The sequence below is a fragment of the Manacus vitellinus genome, unplaced genomic scaffold, assembly GCF_001715985.3.
Source record: "Manacus vitellinus isolate BGI_N305 unplaced genomic scaffold, ASM171598v3 scaffold_21_pilon, whole genome shotgun sequence".
Taxonomy (NCBI): domain Eukaryota; kingdom Metazoa; phylum Chordata; class Aves; order Passeriformes; family Pipridae; genus Manacus; species Manacus vitellinus.
Window position 1 is genome coordinate 102,659 of NW_021939546.1, and position 22,613 is coordinate 125,271.

At 39.7% G+C, this 22,613-nt stretch overlaps 1 protein-coding gene and 1 long non-coding RNA gene across 8 annotated transcripts in view; one reads left to right on the forward strand and one right to left on the reverse strand.

Annotated features, from left to right (window-relative positions):
* Positions 1 to 241: 241 nt before the first annotated feature.
* Positions 242 to 6,236, reverse strand: LOC108639587. Its single transcript, XR_001920602.1, has 4 exons — positions 6,127 to 6,236; positions 2,147 to 2,213; positions 1,310 to 1,435; positions 242 to 1,076 (listed from the first exon to the last, which is right to left on the reverse strand). It is a non-coding gene; the product is annotated as an uncharacterized LOC108639587 (long non-coding RNA).
* A 5,597-nt stretch (positions 6,237 to 11,833) lies between these two features.
* The window catches only part of ARHGAP29 (Rho GTPase activating protein 29), a 49,458-nt gene continuing 38,678 nt past the window's right edge, over positions 11,834 to 22,613 (forward strand). For 5 of the 7 annotated variants that reach the window (XM_018072312.2, XM_018072315.2, XM_018072317.2 and 2 more), the window contains exons 1-2: positions 12,313 to 12,542; positions 14,498 to 14,844. In XM_018072312.2, the coding sequence (XP_017927801.1) occupies positions 14,583 to 14,844 (262 nt within the window). In that variant the 5' untranslated portion in view covers positions 12,313 to 12,542; positions 14,498 to 14,582. Of the gene's footprint in view, positions 11,879 to 12,312; positions 12,543 to 14,497; positions 14,845 to 22,613 lie in introns of those variants that run through there. The other 2 variants (XM_018072313.2, XM_018072314.2) reach the window with 2 other exon arrangements.

Below are 22,613 nucleotides of genomic sequence, written 5' to 3' on the forward strand. Positions count from 1 at the left end.
TTTGGGAGTAATGAAGAAGCATATTGGTACATGACACCTGAGAAACAGGTATTCCATTCCTTTCCTGTGGTATAATAAGGTTCTTTACACAAAGAAAAAATATTTTCAGTGAAACAACTGTTTTCAATTCTATTCCAGAGTTTTTATCTATAACAACATGAATGTTTCACTTCACTTAGAACAGAATCAGGCAACACAAGCAAGCTTTTAAATTGTATTACAAAATACTTCAGAAAATATGGTAGGAATAGAGCAAGTGCATAAGAAGGAAAAACTACTTGTTTTGGAGTTCCTACACTTACATATTTTAATGTTTCTAGTCTAACTGTCTAATTGGAAAAAGTATATTTTTTTTTTGGTTTACTACTAATTTAGGATTTGAATCTTGAGACTCCTCTTGACATTCTGTGTGAATGGTAACTACAGAAATGAGAAATTTTGACCCAGAGTACTGGTTGACAATGTTTTGTGACAAGAATTTTTTATTGTCTGAATAGCTTTGCAAAATTTCAGCTGCCTTGTGGAATAAAACTGCACATCTGATCATGAATTGTTACAGAAATTTACCTTTCTCACCATTAGTGAAAGCAAACCAGCAACACTCCCTTCTCCATGCAGACCTTTCATTGTAAGGAAGCAGATTTCACTCATAACCACAACTTATTACAATAAACAGTTCTTCATCTTTCTCATATCTGTTCTAAGTCTTTAGGGAGTAATTACATTTGATGACACTTATAGACTCGAACTTTTATAGGCACAGTTACACCCAAGAAACTCATAAATCTTCATATGCAAATGAGCCTATGAAACTGCTCATGACCATGGGGCTGGGTGCTTAACCCACTTTCATCAGAAAGAAATTGTAGTGTCTCACTCCAGAGGTGCTATATTAACTGACAGGAATTCAGGCAGTGGCCTCCAGGTGAAGACAATTAAGCTATTCTGCCAGATCTGGAATGTGTTGGGAGCAATTCAGTGACTGGTTATAAAGGAAGGAAGGAAGGAATGTGTCCTGCTTTTCCTTGTTAGGGCTTGCTACCACCCTAGGGATAAGGGAACTGTTTATTTTCCTCCTGGAGGGAAAAAAAAAAAAGGTTTTATGTTGGATGTGAAACAGGTGATCTGAACAGCTTAACCCTTTTAACCCTTCTTACTGTATCTTATATATTCAACAGCATTCCTTTTCACAGCTTTTTTTCTCTCTTTAAATTGCATGGATGCAAAGCAGGAAAAATCCTATCTACCTTATCATTTGCCTGTAAGCTTCTCTGTCCATATTGGGGGCTACAGGAAATCGGTGTCTTACCATTGGAATAACAAAAAAAATAGTAAATTAAAAAGAAATCCATTTATGTTATGCATTCCCAGTGCAGAGATACAGGTCCAGAGTAGTTGCAGATTCTCCCATATTTGGTAACACTGCTACTGCACTCTGAAAATTGAAAACAGAACTTCACAAAAAGGGGGAAAAAAATCAATGGAATTTTAACTACAGCCCTGTGCACTCTGGCACCATGGTAAACCACACAGAGCACAAGCAAGTATGCTATAATGCATTTTGAACACGTCTTCCTGTGGTCATTTTGATGTTCAAAACCATATGCTGCTGCTATTTCCTTCTCTTTTCCAATTCATTTCACTTGTTACACAGTGGCATTGATGGAAGACCCATTCCTGCAGCTTGTTCCAATAGACCTTGTCTTCACAGAACAGGTTTTGTGGCAGGAGCCAGATTCAGAAACCAAGAATTAATCTCATTACAGTAGATGTGACTCTCAGATATCAAAAGTAGTGAGAGAGGTAAAAAAAGGAAAAAAAATGAGTAATTCTTCGCAGTGTCTGTTTGTCAAGCTGGGAACTCTCCCTGCTACAGGATCTTGTGTTTGCTAAAACTTTAGTGTCAGGAGAGGAAGACACAAGTACATAGGAGAGGAATTCACTGAGAATTACTAGATATACAGAAGTCATGCTTGGCTCAGGAAGTTTCTCAGCTGCAAATGGCTGCAAGCTCAGGAATATATTCCTGTCCAATGTTTCATATCTCTCTTAAGTATCCATTCATGGCTATTATGAGAAGCAGGATACTGGTTCTGCTGGACTCTTGGTCTTACCCAGCCTGGTCATTCTTATTTTGAAGCCTTACCTGTTTCCAGTCCCAGAGTTCCTTCTGTGTAAATTCTGTGTTCTTGGGTTTTTATTGATGAAAAATCCTTGCTTAAGAGATAAAGTACCAGAGATTATTAAAAAAAAAACCACCTTATACTACTGAGATGAATGCATAGCTGAATAAATTTCCTACACTAATGCCTTCACTTTTGAGTATTTTCAGTCACACGTGGATTCCGGCAGGTTATGTGAAGGACATGATCTTTAATGGTGGTGTCTTTCACTATTACATACTCGCTACACTGTGATAAACTATGTTATAAAAAAGAAATCATTCTATAGTACCTTTAGATATGTGAGTAAAAAGATAAATATGGATGTCAATTATTAGTTTCCTTTTGAAGCATTAACTGTCTATGTCTATATTCTGAGCATAGCAATAAATATACTTTGGAGAAAAGATAGCTGTTGCTTATAAAGTACATGTACACATGTGACCATAAAAAGCAGTACATATTTCTCCTTTTTATTTCCTTTCCAATTTCTACTTGTCAGAGAAAATTTTTGTTTCTCTGTCTGATTTTGACCAGTGTTGTTGATTTTCTGCATATCTCCTACCTTTGAAGTCTTTTAGTGTTATCTCTGAGGATTTTCTTTTAGATTTTCAGCTTCCAGCCTTTACAAGAGCATTCTCTGACATACCTTTTGATGTTTTTGTAGGTCACTGACATACAGATTTACCTGCCAGAGGACTTCAAAGCCTGTAATGCTTGGCAGCCAAGCCTGTCTCAGATTTTTCTATTGGTTGGAAGAAGTTACTGAAATTAGATGGCAAATGCTCCAGCAACACTGGAGTCACATTCCTACGCTAAAGAAGATTGCCAGTGTGGCTTTCTTGATTATATGCTGCTTCGTGGCTGCATCTTGAACTGGAGGCTATCTGTCTGAAGAGGATGGTCTCCAAAGCTGTTCCACACAACAGCAGCAGGGTGACAAGGAGGGAACCACCCCAGGTTTGTGGCCTGCCTTTGGTAAAGACCTCTGGTTCTAGAAGAATGGAATTTTCATTTCTGTAGACTTGTACCTACTTGGACTGCTCTTCCCCAAGCAGCTACCAGCAGTGTCTACCAAAGCAAAAGGACTATCTGCAGTCACCTTGACATGACATGAGGCCTAAGCCTTCTCACAGAGGCATCCCATCTTTGTGAATCATGGGGCAAGCTGCGGTACTCTCAGGGAATCCCCATGTGTGCCTGTTGCCTAAAATTGGCTCTTAAATGAAACCTCTAAGACTCAGTTTTTGAGGTTTTTTACTTGTCGTTGACCTATAACTGTAAGCATCATATTCGATTATTTTACCTGGCCAAGATCACAGAAATAGATCAGTTCTATTACTTTAATCCTTCTGTGATTAGTATCATATTTCAAAATACATACTGTTCCTTTAGATACAACAATTATATTTTCTTGTTATACACACATAAAATAATAATGGTCCTGATTTTGTACATATTATTCAGTAAAGAGTTTCTGGAAAAGCAGAAAACCTGGCTTCCATTACACAAGAAAATGTTAAATAATATAAAATATCATGGCATTTAAAACAAGGCTGGAGTCTGTTCTCACATCTGTTATTCAAATATTATATTGCCATAGCATCTGCTGTCTTGCAGCTAATCAGATTCATCATTATTATTTAAAACAAAAACAGGAAACAAAACAGACAAACCACTGTTGGTGTTGCATTAAGAATTTTTGGGCCAAATCCAGTGAGAAACTGATGGGCTATAACACTCGGTGTCCCAGCCCATGGCCTGCAGGGAATTCTGCATTAGGCACCTACACTCCCTGTATTGTCAATGAGAAGATTTAAGAGCTTCATTATAGGACAGCTGAACAACCTGTGCCCTGAGCAAAGAGCAGTTAAGGTCAGTAGGAAATCCCTGTCAGGAATTCAGGTGCTGCACCAAGGCTGAGAGCCACTCAGGAATCGTTCTTGGGACCAAGCATCTACAACTGTTCTATCAGAAACTGTACAGAGTACACTATTTTTACTGAAGCTTCTGTAGAGTAGTTCAGGGATTAGCATACTCAAAGATATGCCAGAGGCATTTAGTAACTTGCTCACCTTTAAGGGGCCCATACCTGTATGTTTTCTATTCGCATTTATTTGTATGAGATCTGTTCACATGGGCAAGTCTCACAACTGCGTGGCAGATGTTTCTTTCCTCTGTTTGTAATTATATCACCTGAGTGAAGATCCAATATTTTGAAAGAAACTAAATACTGGATACATAAGCCCAGTTAGAGTAGTAAGTCTTCTCCCAGAAGCCTTGTCTGAAACTCATATTCATGATCAAGAAGCATTCATAATTGTCAGTGACAGTGACCAGATTTTTTTAGATGAGAAATACCACCAATGAGTTATGTAAACTGTTATGTAGGACTAGGAGCAGAGCCCTCTCCTGATGCTAGTCTAGAGACGTGCTACAAAATTCTCATGACAATATTGCCTCAGGAAACTGATCTGCATTCACTGACACAAAAGACACAGGCAACAGCACTGTACTTTCAAAACCTATGAACACATCATAATCACTTCAGCAATTTCATTGAACAATATTATACCCTCTAGCATATGTATGCACACTAGTGCTCAATAAAATGTGATGTCATTTTAAAGACCTCAGTTAATACAGATGATTAAAACTACTGTATCACAAAGTAGATTGTAATACTTAATTTGTTGAGAAGATGTTAGAAAGAACTTGACTGAGATATTCAGGTTATAAAGTCCAGGATGAAAACTACAGAATGAGCTCCTCGTACAAAAAATACTTCCTCAGGTAATGTGACCAGCATATGAAATTCAGTAAAGCTTTAGATCAGCTGTACCTTATAGCTGGATTATGTTTTCCTAGCCTTGCTAATATTATGGTTAGATGTTGCCTCTATAGTTAGAAAGAAGAGTAATCACATAGCTCTACTTGGGCACAGAGCTTAATTATCTCTGAGCTGTAGTAAGGGTAAAGTATACCTTGCTCTGTACTGATGAGAATAACCTTTATTTTCCAGTCCTTTCTGGTCCTGAAGTACCAAATAGTGGCCATTAATTACACACAGGAGAATGCAGTTCATCACCTTTCCCTCGCAGTATCTGAGCACTCCCCTAGCGCAGTTCGGATATATCTGTTGTAACAACACACACAGCGAGGACGCTTCGATTTCACTGTGATTAGCTCAATTGTCCCTACCAGCCAAAATCAGCCAGCTTTGTGCTTTAATTACACTCATTAAATAAGGTTCACTTACTTTATTATGAGGATACATATACTGAGAATATCTTATCTTGGTCCAATTGCAGTAAAAGACAGTGTTTTTCTCATATAATTGCAAGCAGCTAGAAATAGCTTTGGTTTAACTCTTCTTGTGTATGTTTTCTTTCCCCCTCCTTTCTTTCTGGGAAAAAATGCCCAGAAAAGATACAGAATTATATCTGAAACAGTTAAATTGACATAAAAACTGAATATGAAACAGTTTCTTCCTGCACAAACTGCTGAGATATCAACAGTGCTGATCTTTAGCTGAATCTTGCTTTTTTTGTCTAGGCTCCAACGTAAAAATATGAACTCTGGCAACAAAACTGCATATGGAAGCCAAGTAGAGTCCCTGAGACTAGCACAGAAAATCCTAAGCCACAATAAAAAAAACTATTCCAGCTTCCCCTAAAGCAGGTTGTGAGGTTACAGCTCCCTACCCCATCACAAACTAGTACACTCAGGTTTGCCAGCATCAAGGCAAGCCGTGCTTGCTGTGTTGGCAAAACGATCCCAGTGAAATGCAAGACCTTTAACCATAAGGGTTCTTTTAACCCAGATCATTTTTTCAGGTCTGGATTTGAACAATCATGACACAACATCAGTGGCAGGAGAAGGAAGGAAGAGGCAAAGCATAGATCTAGAAATAGAAACCACTTAATCACATGTAGTGCATTTGATTCCTACTTAAAGACCTTACCTGCTCTCCCAACCTGAAGTACTCCATTTTTCCTCTAACAATTGTTCTTTGCCAGAAAGAACAGTGTATGTTAAATAGTTCTGAAACTATGGAGGATTACGAGGTTTATTTGCTACATTTGGATTTACTTAACCGTTGTGTTAATAATTAGTCAAATTTGGGGGAAGGAAAAGTTTCTAGCCATGCTACTTTTTTAACCTTATTTATCAAACACTGTAACTACTAAAACCTGTCAAGAACATACAAATGAAATTTTGCTTTAAGGCTGAGAGCAGTGACAGTCAGTGCTTTCAGAAGGACTTTATATGCTTCAGAGCAGTGAGACAGAAACCCCGCCAACAGCAAGAACCTTCCCCAGCACCCTGCAGGCCTGGCACCACAAGGGCTTTCAGAAACTGGGTGACACTGTCTCTGTATCGTATAATCTACTTCCAACCCTTAATTCAAATCACAAAGCCAGCAGAAGCTGCATCACAACCCCCTTCTCCTGCAAGGCAAATCCAGCAGGACAGTTTTCCTTACCACCTCTCTCAGCTGGCAGGCAGCAGCCCTGCTGCCCAGAGCACATCAGACCAACAGCCGCCCGGCTGACAGCCTTTGGCAAGATACCACCGACAAGGAGTTCCCAGCCAAACCTCCTGTTCCCTGTAGAAACAGGCTGTTTCTCTGCTAACCCTTAATTGTTGGGCTTTCTCTCCCTTAAATCTTGCTGGTACCGGTAGGGCAGGTGGGGCTAACCGAGCCAGGGTGGTTAGCTTCAGGCCTCCTGGCTCCCAGAGCAGCAGGTCGCTGTGCCGTAATTACTGTTGGTTAATAGTGTGTTTGGCAAGCTGCGAACGTTCTGGAAGTTGTTTCCTTCATGCAGTCTTTCCTCTCATTCCTCACCACCCACTGTTCTCCTTGGCAATTGCTAGTTAAGGTGGAAGTTTTTTAAGAAACTGCTTGTTAAAAGTTAGGAAATGGGGTGCTGCCCATGCCATTGGCAATCCTTTTCCCTGGAGGATTAGCAAATGGAGTTGTTCTGTGTCCAGTTGCATTTCTCACATCATGCTTCCAGCCTTGCATAATTTTTGAGGAATAATTTAGGATGTTATGTAGCTCATCCTGAGCAATGCAGGATGCCATATAAAAATAGGGAAGACCAAAGAATGAGCTTTAAATTAGATCAGTTGAACTAACTGAAAAGAAAAAGTCAATAATTTGGGGGCATCGGGTTTGAGAATAACGGCTCTGCATTAAGCTAAAAAACAGCTAGATCATCTGAGACAAAAACCAGGCAATAATTGTGACATAGAGGAGAGATTAGTGGATAAGAGGGCTATTAACAAGCGGAGAGGTGATTGAGTGATATCTCCCTTAGAAAAGAGGCCTAGTTCATCATGCTAAAAAGCATGAAGGGATTTATCTTGAGGGTGAATTGCATCGAGCCATTAAACAAAAAATACATTTTTAAATACCTACTAAAGCTATGAATTTAATTTTCTTTGCTCATTTTTCGAAGTGTTTTGTGGTCTACCTTGAAGATTAGGACTGAGAAGAGAGAGATGGCTGTGAGAAGGGAGATGGTGTGAGAAGCACGTCTGCAGGACATGGGGTGCTCCTGTTTTCTATCAGTTGCCTCTGCAGGTTCATTCCAGTGCATAGTGGCTGCTGCAGTTTCACCCACGTAGCTCCCCTAAGGGCATTTGGTGCACTGACTGAAATGTAGGATGTTCTAGGAAGAGTGCATGAATCTTATATCTTGATGGTTTCTCAGGTATGTGGGTGGCATTTACTACAATCAGAAAGAAGATCTTGTGAGAGAAAAAAATAAATCTTCTATAAATCATCAGTAGATGCAGTGGGGCCGGGGGATTAATTTTCTGAGTTTCCTCAGACTTTATACAAATAATTTTCAGACTGTTCATTAAAACTTAAAATATAGCAGTGGGCAAAGTTGTGTTTTAGCAAAAATGTCACATTATTTCCTTTAACAGAAGCTGAGTCTTGAATGGTTTTCTGATATACCAATTATGTTAGCCTTTTGCAGGAGCCTGTATATAAATTCTTAAAAAGAAATGGTTTATGGAAATACTTCTCAAGAGCAGAATTTTGCTCACTGGAATGTAAGCAGAGGGTGGAAACTTCTACCAAGTTACCTCTGAGAGTAGTTAGTTAAAAATTATTTAAAGTCATGCTCAGTGTGTGGCCAGGCTCGAGGTCCTTGCAGTTACTTCCCTTGCAGACTTGACTGTTAACAATAGTAACAAATATCTAGCTCTGTATCGAATGTTTATTGCTCACAGCAAGTGCTATACTCATAATTTATGTCTTCCAACTAGTCTAGAATATCTGGCACTTCTGCAAATACATAGAATACAGACAGTATTTTGAAACTGATTCCTCAACTAAAGTCACCTTCCCAGTTCTAGTTACATTAATGGTGCAACCTAGAAATGTTTCTTTTCTTAACAGTGGTTGGAAGCTGCGATGTAGAACAGCTTTCATCATGCAGGTACTTCTTTAGATTTCAAAGGGACTTTTTGTGTGAGTAAAATACTGTTTAGCACTAAGAAGAAAGAAACGTACTGGGAGTTTTGGTTTGTCTTTTATATTGTAACAGAGATGTGCTATTGCTTTTATTTAACTGTGTTCACATGCTCTATCAGGAAAAAAAACTGTTAAAAGAATCATACAAGTGGCTATTAATGAGTTAGAGATTGCAGTGGCTGCTCTCAGGAAAAATCAGCATTTTTAATGAAAACAAATTCAATTTTGATGTCTTTTCTTAGAGACTATATTGTTGAGATTGTACTATTTTTATTGCCCCAGTCTTCCCTAGTTGCCTAATAACTGATTGTTCAGTGAAAGAACTGATTATTTGTTCCAAGCAAACTATGATAGTGGATAAAGTGCAGAAAAAGGTGACTTTAAGCAACCTTTCACCTGCTCAGCTTCTGTTTATGCCCTGAAGCCTGCATTAGTGATGCTGTAGATTATACTTGGCTAAAAAAGGGGCGTTAGCCCTGTAAACTAGTAAAGGATGACCAACATACAGCAGCTGTCAGACCCTTAATCCTCCTTCCAGTTTATCTGCTGCAGCAAAAGTTGTGACCTGTGATGTACACTGGGCCTTTTATGCAAGCCATATTTTCTTGAAGGTAGATCTGTAAGTTCCATTTCTCTTTCATGTAATATTTTCCAAGGCAGTTTAGGAGGTAATCAACACTAGACAGTCTGGGACATGGTTGCAGCTGTTTTGTGCTAGATTTGATTCAGGGGGAATGTGGAGGACTCTGTATTCAATTTGGCAGCCAAACTGAAAATGGGGAGGAAAAAAGCTCTGAACAACGAAAATGCAAAAGGACAATTGTTTGTTGTTTTACTTTGAGGAAAACCCAAAACTTCATTTAACATTCCCATAATGTGGCAGATGTGGGCTCAAATCCTTTTTTCAAAAGATGTTTGAAGCTAGGCCTCCCACAATGAAGAACACTTTTATGTTTCAAATCAAAAGTAACTAAAAAATATTTCAAAAGTATAAAAACATGTAATTTCCGTGTCTTTGTCACTTTCAGTTTGACATCTGGGACTGGTTTGTTTGGGTTTTTTTTTCAAACAAACAATTCACCAATAAATTTGCTGAATTCTTATATGGACACAGGTTAGCTTATGTGGGAGCTGAGATGAGAGAGACAAGACTAACACACGGGGGGGATGAGGCATAATGAAGTGTATATCTACTTCAGAAACAGTGAAAGGACTAGAGCTGGGTATGTACTTGGAAGAGCTCAGTTTATTCTTCCTAGCATTTTCTAAAACGCACCTGGGAATGATATAGTTAGGGCAAGATGAAGTCCCTTCTATTTTCAAGAAGCGTGTCTGTAAGGACAAGACAGTCTGCTGTAGCTACATGATTTTCTTTTGAACAAAGATTTGGCAGACCAAATGGTATCCACTGCTTTGTATTCTATCTATTGATAAGTATAGGTGGAATTTCTTGTTTATCTTTTTTGTTGCTATTGAACGCTTATCTAATGGTTTCAATGACTTTTCCCACAATAAACTTTTAATGCTTTTTCTGATGATGTGATTGCTGGTTGTACTATTTAACTCGCATTCCCTGCCATAGTTCCTTGCTTTCACATTAAATTAGTTTACAATTGTTTACTCTGGCCTGATTTTGACATCTGCAGGATCAATTAACTGAATGATCAAAATCTTTCTGAAGCTCAGGGTATTGTTTTCTTTGTTTGCTTTTTTTAGAAACTTAAAGAATTTATAACACTGTAAATGTCTGAATTTACATCACACTTTATTTAGGATTCTTTCAAGGTGAAGAAAAGGTATTTAACAGTGCTTAGCATTGACACTAGAGATAAGAAATGTCACAACTTGTTTTAGTTTGGTTGCTTAGTTTAAGGGTTTATAAATTCCAAAAGAAATTGAATAAAATTCTTCCAAAAGAATAAATTATGGCAAATACGGAGAGAAAGGATGAAGCAATGAGAACATTGGTACTCTAACACAAAATCTTGCATGGGTACTGTGCTGGCATGGCTAGGGAAAGGATGCAAGGATGGGTAAATTCCAGATGTAAAGCTCAAAACTGGTAGAGTAGAGGAACTGGGCTAAGAACTAGATACTGAGGGCTTTGATACTTTATTGAAAGTATGTCCCATTCCAGAGCTTGGGCATTGGATCTAAGGTTGCTGAATTTAAATGGCCTTTTAATATTGAGGAAGAAATTGTGGGTCTGTAGTCCCTGCCTCCAGAAGATGGAAAAACTACTGTTGCCATCAGTCACTGTGAAATGATGTAAGAGAAGTCTGCACTGAGGTATAAAGGTCCTTGTGTCACTGGGAAGTATTTGAATTTCTGCATGACACAGATGCAAACATCTGCTTTTCCAAATTCTCCTTAAGCTCAAAAATGTGGATGTTATCTGCACATGCAAATAAATTCAGAAGCAAAATTATGCCAAAATATGGGCTGCCTGGATAGCTGAATCCACTCCCATCATGCAGGCACAGACTGATGTTGTATTTTGTTTTTCTTACTGGTTATATTTTCTTAAGTAGCCAACAGAGTTTGTCCAGGAATAAAAGCAGGCTGAGTATAGTAGAAAGCAAAGTGTGTGTCTGTGCACGCACACATTTCTCACTCGTAACAATACTGGAAGCTGTACAATGAATGATAAACTGGATTCAGGAGTAGAAAGCGTGGGAGGTTGAGCAAGAGAAATACATTCTCTTTGCCACGGTGTTTTTGTTTCTCGTTGGGCAAATCACTTGAAAGTAAATCCTGTTTTGCCAAACACCACGTAGCCTGAATTTGGACTTTTCCTCGCTTCTGAAGCTTGTTTTGTGTACACCAGTCGCTCCTGCGCAGCTCCTTTCCCCGAGCTTTGCCCACACGCCACAGGCGCGGTCGGTCTCCGCTCCTCGCAGGAGGCGCGGGCCGGGCGGGCGCTGCTGGCGGGGCCGCAGCCGGCGCACGGAGAGGCCGGGGCGGATCCGGAGGGCGCCGCTCCGCTCCCGCTCCCGTCCCGCTCCCGCCCCGCCATTGTTCTCGCCGGCGCGCGCCCCGCTCCGCGCGCGCGGAGGGCGCGTGTCCCGCGCGGCCCCGGCCCCGGGCGGTGCGGCCAATGGGGCGTGGCGGGGCGTCGCGCGGGGCGCGCGCGGGGAGGGGAGCGATTCATGGGCAGCGGGGCGGCCGCGCCACGGGCCGCGGGCCGGCCCGGCTGCTGCCTGCGCTCGGCCGCCGCTCTCCGGTAAGGGCGGCGAGGGAGGGGGACGCGCCGGGACGGGACGGGACGGGTGTCGTCTAGCGCCGCCAGAGGAGTTGCGGGCGAGCGTGTGGGCAGGGCGGCGGTGAATGGCCGGGCAGCGGGGGGGGGAGGGGCCGGCGCTCCTTCCTCTGCCGGTGGGGTCTGACCCCCGAGCCCACGCCCTGCCCCGCGCCGCGCGCTGGCGGTTTGCGCCCACCTCCGCTTCGCGGGGTGCGCGGGCGGGCACTGCGGCGGGGCGCGCCGACCCGCCCGGGGCACTGGGGGCGGCCCTGCCCTCGGCCGCCAGCGACGTGGCCCCTTATCCTTTTTACCTTCTTTCCCCCCTCCCCCCCCTTTTTCCTTTCTTCCCCTCCCTACCGGAGAAATTGTGCTGGTTGAGCAAATTTCTGAAATATCTGGCGCTTTAGTTTTTTTCCTTTTTTTTTTTTCCATCGGGACTGGCAATGGCTCGCTCTGAGCCGAAGGAGTCTGGAGGCGTTTATAGCAAAGCTGGTGGACGCTTTTCATTTTCAAAACCAGAGTCTCCTGAAGAAATATGAAACACTTCTCAGTAATGAAAGGCATGTGTTCTGGGAGAGAAACTTTTCACCATCTGCCTTGTAACACAGGAGGAACAGACGTAAGGGCTGATATTTACGAGGAAAAGGTGCCTGTTGTATTAAGCTGCTCAGTTTTTGTTATGCTGCTGCTTTACAGCAGAAGTTTCTCTCAAGTTTTTCTAATTCAGAAACGCTTTGTCATCACTTTTATAATTTTTACAGTGGTGGCATTATTGTACTGCTTGTACAAAAAAAAAAGCAACATCTCTAAAATAACACATCTTTAAAAGCGTGGACTTGCCACTGGAACAGGTCTAACACATCTTGCTACTTAAAGTTGACTTTGAAGCTGGCAGACTTAAAAGAGGCTTGTCTTTTAAATAATATGAAAATATCTGTCTCGATATAAATAGATATCACACTTGTTAAAAGGAGGGAAGGTTATGTGGCTTGTTTTGCCTTAATTGCAAGGTGGAATTGCAAAGTAGCTTTATAGCCATGAGAATTATATGTGGGAACAGAAGAAACTTGCTTAAACACTGTGTTTAATGTAAACCTCACTTCAGTCTACTTGAGGTGTTTGGAATTGTTTAATTATCTGCATTATTTGTATAATGTCATGTGTACTCTTATAGGTACAGACTTAAAACAGTAAACAGAAATTAGAGCAGTTAATTTGTGTTAAATTCTGAAGTTTTCTTCCCCCTCCCCCCAGCACATGCTCCCTGGAAGGCCTGCCAGATTAATTACAAAAACAACTGCTTTGACCACATTTCCTCTGATATTTTTAAATTGCAAAGAGAAATAAAGCAGAAATAATGGAAAAATAATTGAAGTGCATTAGAGTAATGCCTATAGAAATTCATAGTGGGAGTGTTCAAAGTGTTAAAGGTGCTACTGTTTCAGTTGGTCTAACCAAACACAAACATATGCAGGAGAACCCGTTTCAGCCTGCATGTTTTAGTTCTTAATAACTTCTATTTTTAGGTAAAATAATTTATTTTGAGAAATTACTGCAGATGTATCTGCGACCTACGTTAACTTTCTAGCTGTCATGTTCCAGTTTGGTTTTGGGGTTTTTTCCCTGTGGTGTTTACACTTGAATGTAAACACTGAATATTTCTCCTGGTGTTGAGAGAACAACAGCAGGCGTTGTGGGAGCTGCTGGAAGCTCACCTGACTCTGCCACCTGCAGTTTGGTGCTTTGAAATGAATCGCTTAACCCAACATGGCGAAATTAGCAGTAGCTTTCTCTTTTTTTTCTAAATGAAAGGAATGCAGGTGGTTGCTTACTTATACTCCCCCAAATTTGTGCATTTTTATGGGAGAACTTTTAAGGTGGACCAAAGCAGAGCAACATCCTTCAAGATAACTGCACTGAGATTTGCAGATAAACTTTGATACTAGAATGTTTTTCAATCTCTCCGCTTTCCTATGTTTTTCCTTTGATTGCTTTTCTTAATAAAAGATAGCAGCCTGAAAAGCCCACATAACTTCTTTCAGGATGTTTTCCTTCGTGAGACAAACTGTGATAGGTCATGATGACTTGCTTGGCACAATCTACACAAAGAAAACTCATCCTATCAGATTAAAGCTATTATTATAAGAGACAGGATGCTGAATACAGCTTGGTGGTTCGTGCAAGAGGGGATGTTGCTCATGGTCTGTATCACATCAGGTGTTTTTGCAATTATATTCAGTTGTTTTATGGTAAAGAATAGGTCTTAGTAAATATAAAGAATGTGATTTTTAAGGTTTGCAGAATAAGTATTCATGGCAGAAACTTTTCTTATGAAATAAGCATGCATCATAAATAGCTTTTGAAATAATTTCTGCATACCATTGATTTCTTTTATGCAACAATCTACCTGCTGTACGAATTTAAATAACTTCAAACAGTCGAAAACCTTTATAATACTCAGTTCAGCATTGTAATGCAAAGCAGTGTCATCTTGAAAGAAGTTTTGGATCTTGTCAGTACAAAGTATTGCTTCGTATATATTTCTGTACTAATCAGCATTTTTCCTTCTCCTCCACCTCCTTCCCCCTCCCCAATTTTCAGGGGTTTCACCTTTGGCTCATCAAATGGGCATTAAGTGACAGTGAGTGTTACCTGCGAGAGCTCCATAGGCACGGCGGCTGCTGGGATGTTGCGACAGAACGGCGGAGGTAACAAGCGTGGTTTGGGATTAGCCCGACTGTCTACCTCCAACTTCTTCACCGTCTCTAATTCAGGAAATTGGGGAATGGGGCGCAGCACCAAGAGCAGCTCTCTGAGCAGCATTAGCTCCAACTCTGACTGCTATGATAATCCTGTTGTGGATCCAGAGTATATCATGCAACTGGTGAATGATGTCAGAAAATTTGCAGATGTGCTACTCTACTTGAAGGAAGCCATTCTATCAGAAGGTGTGTCAGTTGTTCTTAATTCTTAGATTTTATGAAACTCTTACAATTCATATGTTTTAATTAGTGTTTACTGTGGTTGTTCCCCCCTGCCCTTTACCATTTATCCTCCCTTCCTCTCCCCTCCCCACCCCCAGCATGATGATTACGGGAAATCGTGGTTTTTAGTTTGGGTTCTGTATTTCCTCATCACAACAGTGCAATCTCTTTCATAATCATAACAAGGGAAAACAGGCTCTTAGCCGGCTGCCTAGGCTGATGCTAAAAGTTAGTGAGACCATCAACTGACTAGTCTTTAGCTGCTTGAATGTTTTTTTCCAATTCCAAACAATTCTCTTACTATTTTGGTGATGTTTCACTTTTCTAGGCTGGTTTTGTTTGGTTTTTCAAAGTCTTAAATGCTAGTAATTTGAGTTTTAAGGTAGAATGTAACTCTGCACTTTCTTCCTTTGCAAGAGAAGCATTTACCGTCTTCTGCCAGCAGGTGGAAACTGCAAATTTTCTTGCTTATGAGAGGTGTGTGTTATTGTGTGTTTCTGTTCCATTAGGGAAATGGCATTAGCGTGGTTTTGGTCATCAGGAGGAAAGCTTTTATCTAATTCCTACAGAAATATTATTAGGTTAATAGCTGACATGACATCCAGAGCAGTTTTGTGTAAGATGTCCCGAGTGCTGAGCATTTGCAGTCACCTCTGTGTTCAAGTGAGTGTGCACACAGCTGAAATACCACTGCCAAAAGGTGTAAACAATTAACGAAGCAATAATTTGACACTAGTGATCACTTTGTGTCCACAAAGTTTTTGCTGAGCACACAAGATGAGCAGTTATTTGTGAGGTTGGGTGTCTGGTGCCTACTGATGCTGAAATGGGCATCCTGTAGAAAAGGACTGCCAAAATATTAGTGTTCCAGTTGCCATGCAGCAGCAGTTAATTAATGTTCAGTTTAAAATTTTGAACTCAGAAGATCCAAAAAACTAACATGGAAGACAGGAGTTGTACTATATTATAGAATTCATTTGTGAAACAGTGTTGTTCATTTAAAGGAAAGATGTCCATATAAAGGAGAGGTATTTCTTGTCCACAGTTGGAAGTGTTCTTTTGACCTCTGTCCCTATAATACAGTGAGTTCTGTAATATTGGGCTTGCTTATTGCGGGCTGGAGACAACATGCTGGAAACTGCATACTCTGGTTTGCATTTCTTTGTCTTATTAATCTTTAGAAATGTTTACAATTGTCCAAAAATTAACAAAAACTTACGAAGGTTGTTCTTACACATGAAATTCTGGTTTTTAGTGCTTGCAGCTTACCACCATCCTGAAATTGGTTGCATTAATTAATCCAAGGTGGAATCAATTGCAGGGATGGGAAATTTATTTCTTCCTTTTTATACAGCATTAATCTATCAACTGGATGTAGACTTTATTGGATAGTAAAACTTTGCTCTAAAATTTATTAAATATGAACCAAAATTAAGTTTTGCTGCTATCTATGGGGGAAAAAAAAGTGTATTTTGGTGTGCATACGCTGCATGCATCTGCAGGCAGTTCAGAAGTGGCAAATGTAAGTGGTGTAACAGGGTTGCATCAGTGTTTGTATTTGCCTTGCAAGTGTTCCTAGAGTCTTTCAGCCTCTAACCACTATTCCCTCAGCTTCTACGTCAACTATTAATTGTATTATTGCCTCTCTGGCTGATTTGTCTAAACTCTTCTGATGCACAGTGGCTTCACTTTTGACCATGTGACTCCCCGTTGTCCAGGGCTGGCCGTTCCACTGTGGGGTCTGTGTTGGCAGGCGGGTCTGTGCCTTGTGTTACCTGCTTCTGTTACCTGAGCTGCCGTGGAAGAGCCCAGCAGTTATTTGCCCATGGTTCATTTAACGTTCATCTGATGTAGTGATGCAATCTTGGATGAAAAATCTAAGATATTTTGGATGATAACATACATCCGTGTCTAAATTAGATCATAAGTGCCTTGGGCTTACAGACATGAACTGTTTTGTTACAGTGTTAATGCAAGTTGATATGTAAAGTGAAAAGTAAGCTGAGATCTCTTTTAAGGGGAGTGTTACATAAATGAAATGTTTGGTAGATGTCAAGGCTATTTCTCTTTGCATTTCTTATGCTAATGTGATTTAGTTTCTTACAGTAGTCTAATTGTCATAATGCTGAATAAATTTTGGATACCTTTCAACAAAGGTAAACTCAGCATTGTAACTTAGTTTGATTATTTTTCAGACTCTTGCCCAACAAAGTTTTCAGTATAAACCGAAATCTAAGAAACTTGGAACCTCCTTGCTGGTACCAATTAGGAAATGTGTTTCTTAATGATACTTCACATAAACCCCAGCCCCCACCTCAAAAAAGCCCAAACCCACAACCAACCAAACAAAACACACTAAACCTACAAACAAAACACCTTCTGAATGTAACTACAGAGTTTAAAAGTTTGTCATCTGTTTGGGCATGAGGGAGCTGCAGTTGCCTCTTGTGTTGAGTGAAATACCTTGTGTTCCATACACTTCAGTTCTTGCTGTCTTCTTTTAAATTCTGTTTTGAATCTCAGCCTTGTATTCATCGAATATAACATTCTGTTATTAGTCATGCAATCTGAGGTATAGGATCAAGATACTTTACCATTGTCTTCATTAAGAAGAGCTCTGGGCCATTTTTGAACCTAGGTCAATGTGCTGTTTCACGAGAAATTTTGTATTTAATTCTACTTGATGACAGGCTGAAACTGTAGCTGTTGTTAGTGCAACTGATGCAGTCAGTGCATCCATCTCTTGGTCCAGTCTTCAGGTGAATTTCCAGATGAGCAAGATTATCTCCTGGCTGATATTAGTAAGGATAGTTTTGTTGTCATCGTGGTTTTGTGTTTGAACTGAAAGGTTGTCTTCGTTTGTGGCATTCTTATTTTATGAAGTCAGAGATAATTGAAATATATTAAGGAGACTAAAAATAAATTAATCTTCTTTCTTTTCTGATAAGAAGAAAATGAAAACAAAATCTCTGCCTGGAAGGCCAGGCTTGAGAGTATATGTTGAATTAACTTAGAGGACTCAGATCATTACCTGTAATTTGTGCTACACTTAGAGTGAGAATCTAATTGATGCCTTCAACTTGTACCCCTCTTTGGAAAGGTAGGACATACAGTGAAGTACAGTCTAAAGTCTGGAGCCATCTGTGTTCTTCAGAGGTAGTGGCACTCAAGATAAGAACTTCCCATGGTAAAGAATGTTTTAGGAACTGAGAAATTATTTGTCTCCCGTGGAGACCTGCTGAGGGCTTAACCACTTGACCACAGTATTGAAAATACTTAAGAATTTGAAGTGTGTGAGGTATATTTAAGGTAAATCCTATAACTTGAAGAGGTTAGTTCTTGTCCTAAAGCAAGAGGTTAATGCGTCTGCAAGTAAACTATGTTGAATTTTGAGGCTGGGTGGCTTCTACATGTGTAGTACGTTCTTTTGAAGAATAGGAGATGTGGGGTAATTACTATATACTGTCCAATCTTTCCCAAAGATAAAGATGCCTGTACCTCATAGAAGTTGTATAGGAAGCACATAAGCCACTTTTTGGGAAAAAATATGCAGGACCTACCTCTTACAAACTTGTATTAGAGAATCTATCAGTGCAAAAATAGTATTGCTTATTGCATTGATATGCAAAGTTGAAAATCTATTTAATAGGTATTTATGTATCAGATTGATGACTACAATCTGTGCTTTTACTTTATAGAATAAATTTTACTGTTGGCAAATAATGCCGCTGTATGGTCTTTGCTTAAATGAAATTAATTTACTCCGGTGTAAAAGGACCACACAAAACAATATTTAGGACAGTAAAATATCTTCTAACTAGGAACTCAGACTTAGTATTTCACCTTTAAACAGTACATAGTAACTTTTACTTGTATTGCATTAGAGAGGAGGGAAGCATTCCTGTTTCCTTACTCTGAAGATAGTTAGCTACTAGTTTTGTGACATCTGCTTTTTTTTTATTTTTTTTTTTTAAAGAATGTAATGTATACTGTAAGGTCTGCCCTTGGGACTGTGGGAAATACTGTGTTTCATTACGAATAGCTCTCAGGCTAAAATTTGCATGTGGTTTAAAAGTGCAGGAGTAATTACACTTTAATATATAGTCTTCTTGACTGTACTTTAGAATATATTTTGGAATTATTGCTTACTTTATCACGAACTTTGAAGTAATCTTCAAAGTGTGATATCGTGTGCTTCATGTGGGTAATTCTGCATCCTTTTCATGAGCAAAAACTTTTTTCCTCAAGTTCATCCCGTCTTCAACTAATGTAAATTGTAGTTCTTTCTAAAATGCTAGTATGCTGTTTTTGCAGGTATTTTAGAAACCAGAGTAGTAAGATAAAACCTCTTACCTTTCCTCACGAATTTCTCTATGAGGATCAGATTTTGCCTATGGTTTCTTAGAGTTTATAAGTGTTTTTATAAAATTATAAGTCTTTTTTAAAACTGAAGCAGAGTAACAATACTGGTGAAGCTGGATGGCCTGGTCAGGAATGTCTGCATCCTCTGTATGGTAGCACCAATACTTTCAAAAGAATCAGGAATGCTGCCTAACTTGAAACCTATCAGGTCCTTATTTTTGAAGGATAAGATATTCAGCCCAGTGGGACAATTTTAGAGGTGTGTCAAGTTAAATAGTTTCCTGAAAATAAGGAACTTGTAATCTCTAGTGACTTCAAAACCTTCTTTTAGCACCGTGGAGATTGGTGTTAATCGCATGCTACACTAAAAGCCAGAAGCCATTTACTGAATATAGTGCCTGAGGCTCGAAGATGAATGATTTCTCTTCAGCCTTTCCTGGCTTGATAATGTATACTGTCTGTATTTTTAGTATAATTAAGGCACTGTAGTATTTTTAGCATTTGATTTTTATTTCTATATTTTCATATAGTCTAAAATATTAATGTCCTTTTTCTGAGGTGGCGTTTGTGAAAGTCAGTTTGCTCTGTTTCGTTAGGGAAATCTGAAGTTCATTACCTACTGCAGTGAAGATTACAGATTGAATTTATGATAATTTATAATACTGGGTGTAATTTTGCTGTTTGTTCTTTATTTCAATTTTGATGTTTCTCAGTGAAAGGTGCTGTCTTTGATACACCCTTAAACTAGATGTATTTACCTGTCTAATGACACCTGATACTATGAATCTTGGTAGGTGGGCAAACTGCTCTAAACAAGGATCTCATAAAGTGTTTACCTTTCTTTGCAACAGTTTCTGGAAGGAATGTTTTGGGGGGTTATATTTATTTTGTTTCCAGGGAAGCTGGACTGATTTCTTTAAACTTTTTGTGGAAGACGTTCTGGTTTTCTGCTCAGTAGTATTTTGTGTGATAAATAAAAAACCTTTATTGAGAGAAGGATAAGTAAAATGCTACCAGGGTAGCTAACTTTTGGGGATTCTGAGAACACAGTGATTATCAGATGTGTAAACAATCTGCTTGTGAATTATTAAATGACCTTTGAGACTCTTAGAAAAAGGCAGAGGAATCCATGTGGCAGTGTAGCACATTGGTCCTCTTATTCCATGTAGCACAAAAAAAAAGAGGGAAACAAACTAGCTAGGAGCTAATAAACTAGGAAATAAACTAACTAGGATTAAAAGTATTTGAAGATGTTGAAAATTAGTCTGAAGTGGAATTTTAATGTTTTTCACTTCCGAAATCTACCAAAGTGTAATTTACTTGCAATATCTGAAGAATAATTCTGTGATATATTACTATTCAAACTCTAATAAAACTTGGTCCACAAGGAACTAACTGCATGGTTTTTAATGTATCAGCCTGTAATAAGATTATTCATCATCTTGCTGAACCAAATTAGGTGTTAAAAGGTGAATTCTGACTATTTGAATTTGCTGCTTTGGGTGTTACTGTTCCCATGGCAGAGTTAGCAGAAGTGTCCTTGTGAGCTACTGTACCAGGGGGGCCAGGACTAAACCAGGCTGAGACAGGTATAAGGCAGCTGGAAGGAGTGACTTCTGAAGGTGCTCCTGCCAAAATTCCTTTTTTTCCCTCCCCACCAACAGCTGAATTGGTTGGTAACTGGTTCTGTAACTTAAAATCTACAAGATGCATCTAAAACTGCTGTTTTCTTCTGTTTAGGACTCTGTTTTAAACACGTTAATTGTCTATTTCCACAGCAACTTATGGAAGAAACTTAGGTGTGAGCTGCTGTGAGCTCGCTGCTGCATCTTCCTGGCACTAGCAGTAGTTCTCTGGTGATTGCATAGCAAGCCAGCTTTGGGGGCATATCTGCCTGGAAACTAGTCCCAGAAAGAAAAAGAACTAGGTTTTAGCAAGATCAGTTCCATGTGCTGACTGTAAGGTTGTACTGAGTACCAACCAAGAGGGAGAAGGTGGCTGGCCAAGGAACAAGGGGCCAGAGGTTAAAATGGAACAAGACTGTGAGCTCTAGACAGAATTGGTGTGGCATTCCACCCTGGCATCCCAGCATACACTGCTAAGCCCTGTACCAATTCTTTTGTGTCCCTTACTGAATGTGAAGTTTGATGGGGGTATAGAAAGGTGGGGTGGTGGTGGAGAGAACAGCAAGCAGAAAACGCCCTTTGTAGATGGCAAATTAATTGATCACTTTGGCTCTGAGCTTTTGGCATATTTTAATTTGACAGTCTCTTTTAAACTCACCTTCCTAAAAACCATTTCTTATGTGCAAAGTCATATGCGCTTCCGATCTTTCTGACCTGGAAGTTCATTAGTACACCCTTTCACATACCTCCAAGTAGTAGTCACTGCTAAATATTAGTTCTGTCAATTTGAAATTGTTCTTTCACAAATCTGAAATAGTCTTTCAAGCTAAAAGATGTAAAGTATGTAAACAAGGATAAGAACAAAGTAAATACTTCCTTAAATTTTTTTAACAAGTAAAATTACGAACCTAAAGCTAATAGTAGTGGGTTTGCTTTGTTGGGTTTTTGGTTTTTTTTTTTAACAACTTCTGGTGTTTTTTTAATGGCAAAACTCAAAGGAAGAAATTATTTGGGCATATGAACTGCTTCTCTTAGTGGAGTTCTAGCAAGCCAGAGACGTCCTGGTCATTTTCCCATGCTTCCCTTACTTTCACACCCATGCTTCCCTTACTTTCCTGGTCCTTCACATGAACAGAAAGCACTGAGATCCCTGCCTGTGAATCCTGTTCCTGTCCAGTGCCAGATTCCTCGAACTTGAGAGGTTCTGCAAAGAAAACAGAAGTTTGTGCAGTGTGAATGAAGACAAACTCATAACAATCCAACAAAAAGTAGTTTGCTTGTCTCCCATAAACTTTGACTGTATAGCTGCAAGCATGCTTTTCTCCGGGAATGTTTCACTTAAGCTGGGAGAACTTTCCACCTTTCTTTCCATTTCACTCCAGATGATTCCACAAACTATTTTGGCCAAGCCTTCTGTTTTCTCAGAGTCTATCTCGCAGGCTTTTGTTAGGAAGTCTTGGACTTTCAGATGCTGTGACCAGAGCCAGAGGAACTGGGCATTTTGTTTTGCTTTGCATGTTTGCAGTGATAGAGCACTGCTTAATTCATCCGCAGTCATGGAACACTTCTGCTGTTTCCACTAATCTGAACAAGAGGAAAAAAACCAACCTCCTCTGGAAGTTGAGTTCAAGCAAATCTGTGTTCTTCATAGTCAAAGTGTAAGCTGCCTGTTAAATGCACGTTGCTAATGTTGGATAGGAAATGCTGTTTCTTCAGTTTCGGGGAAGACTGAAGTTAAATAATAAC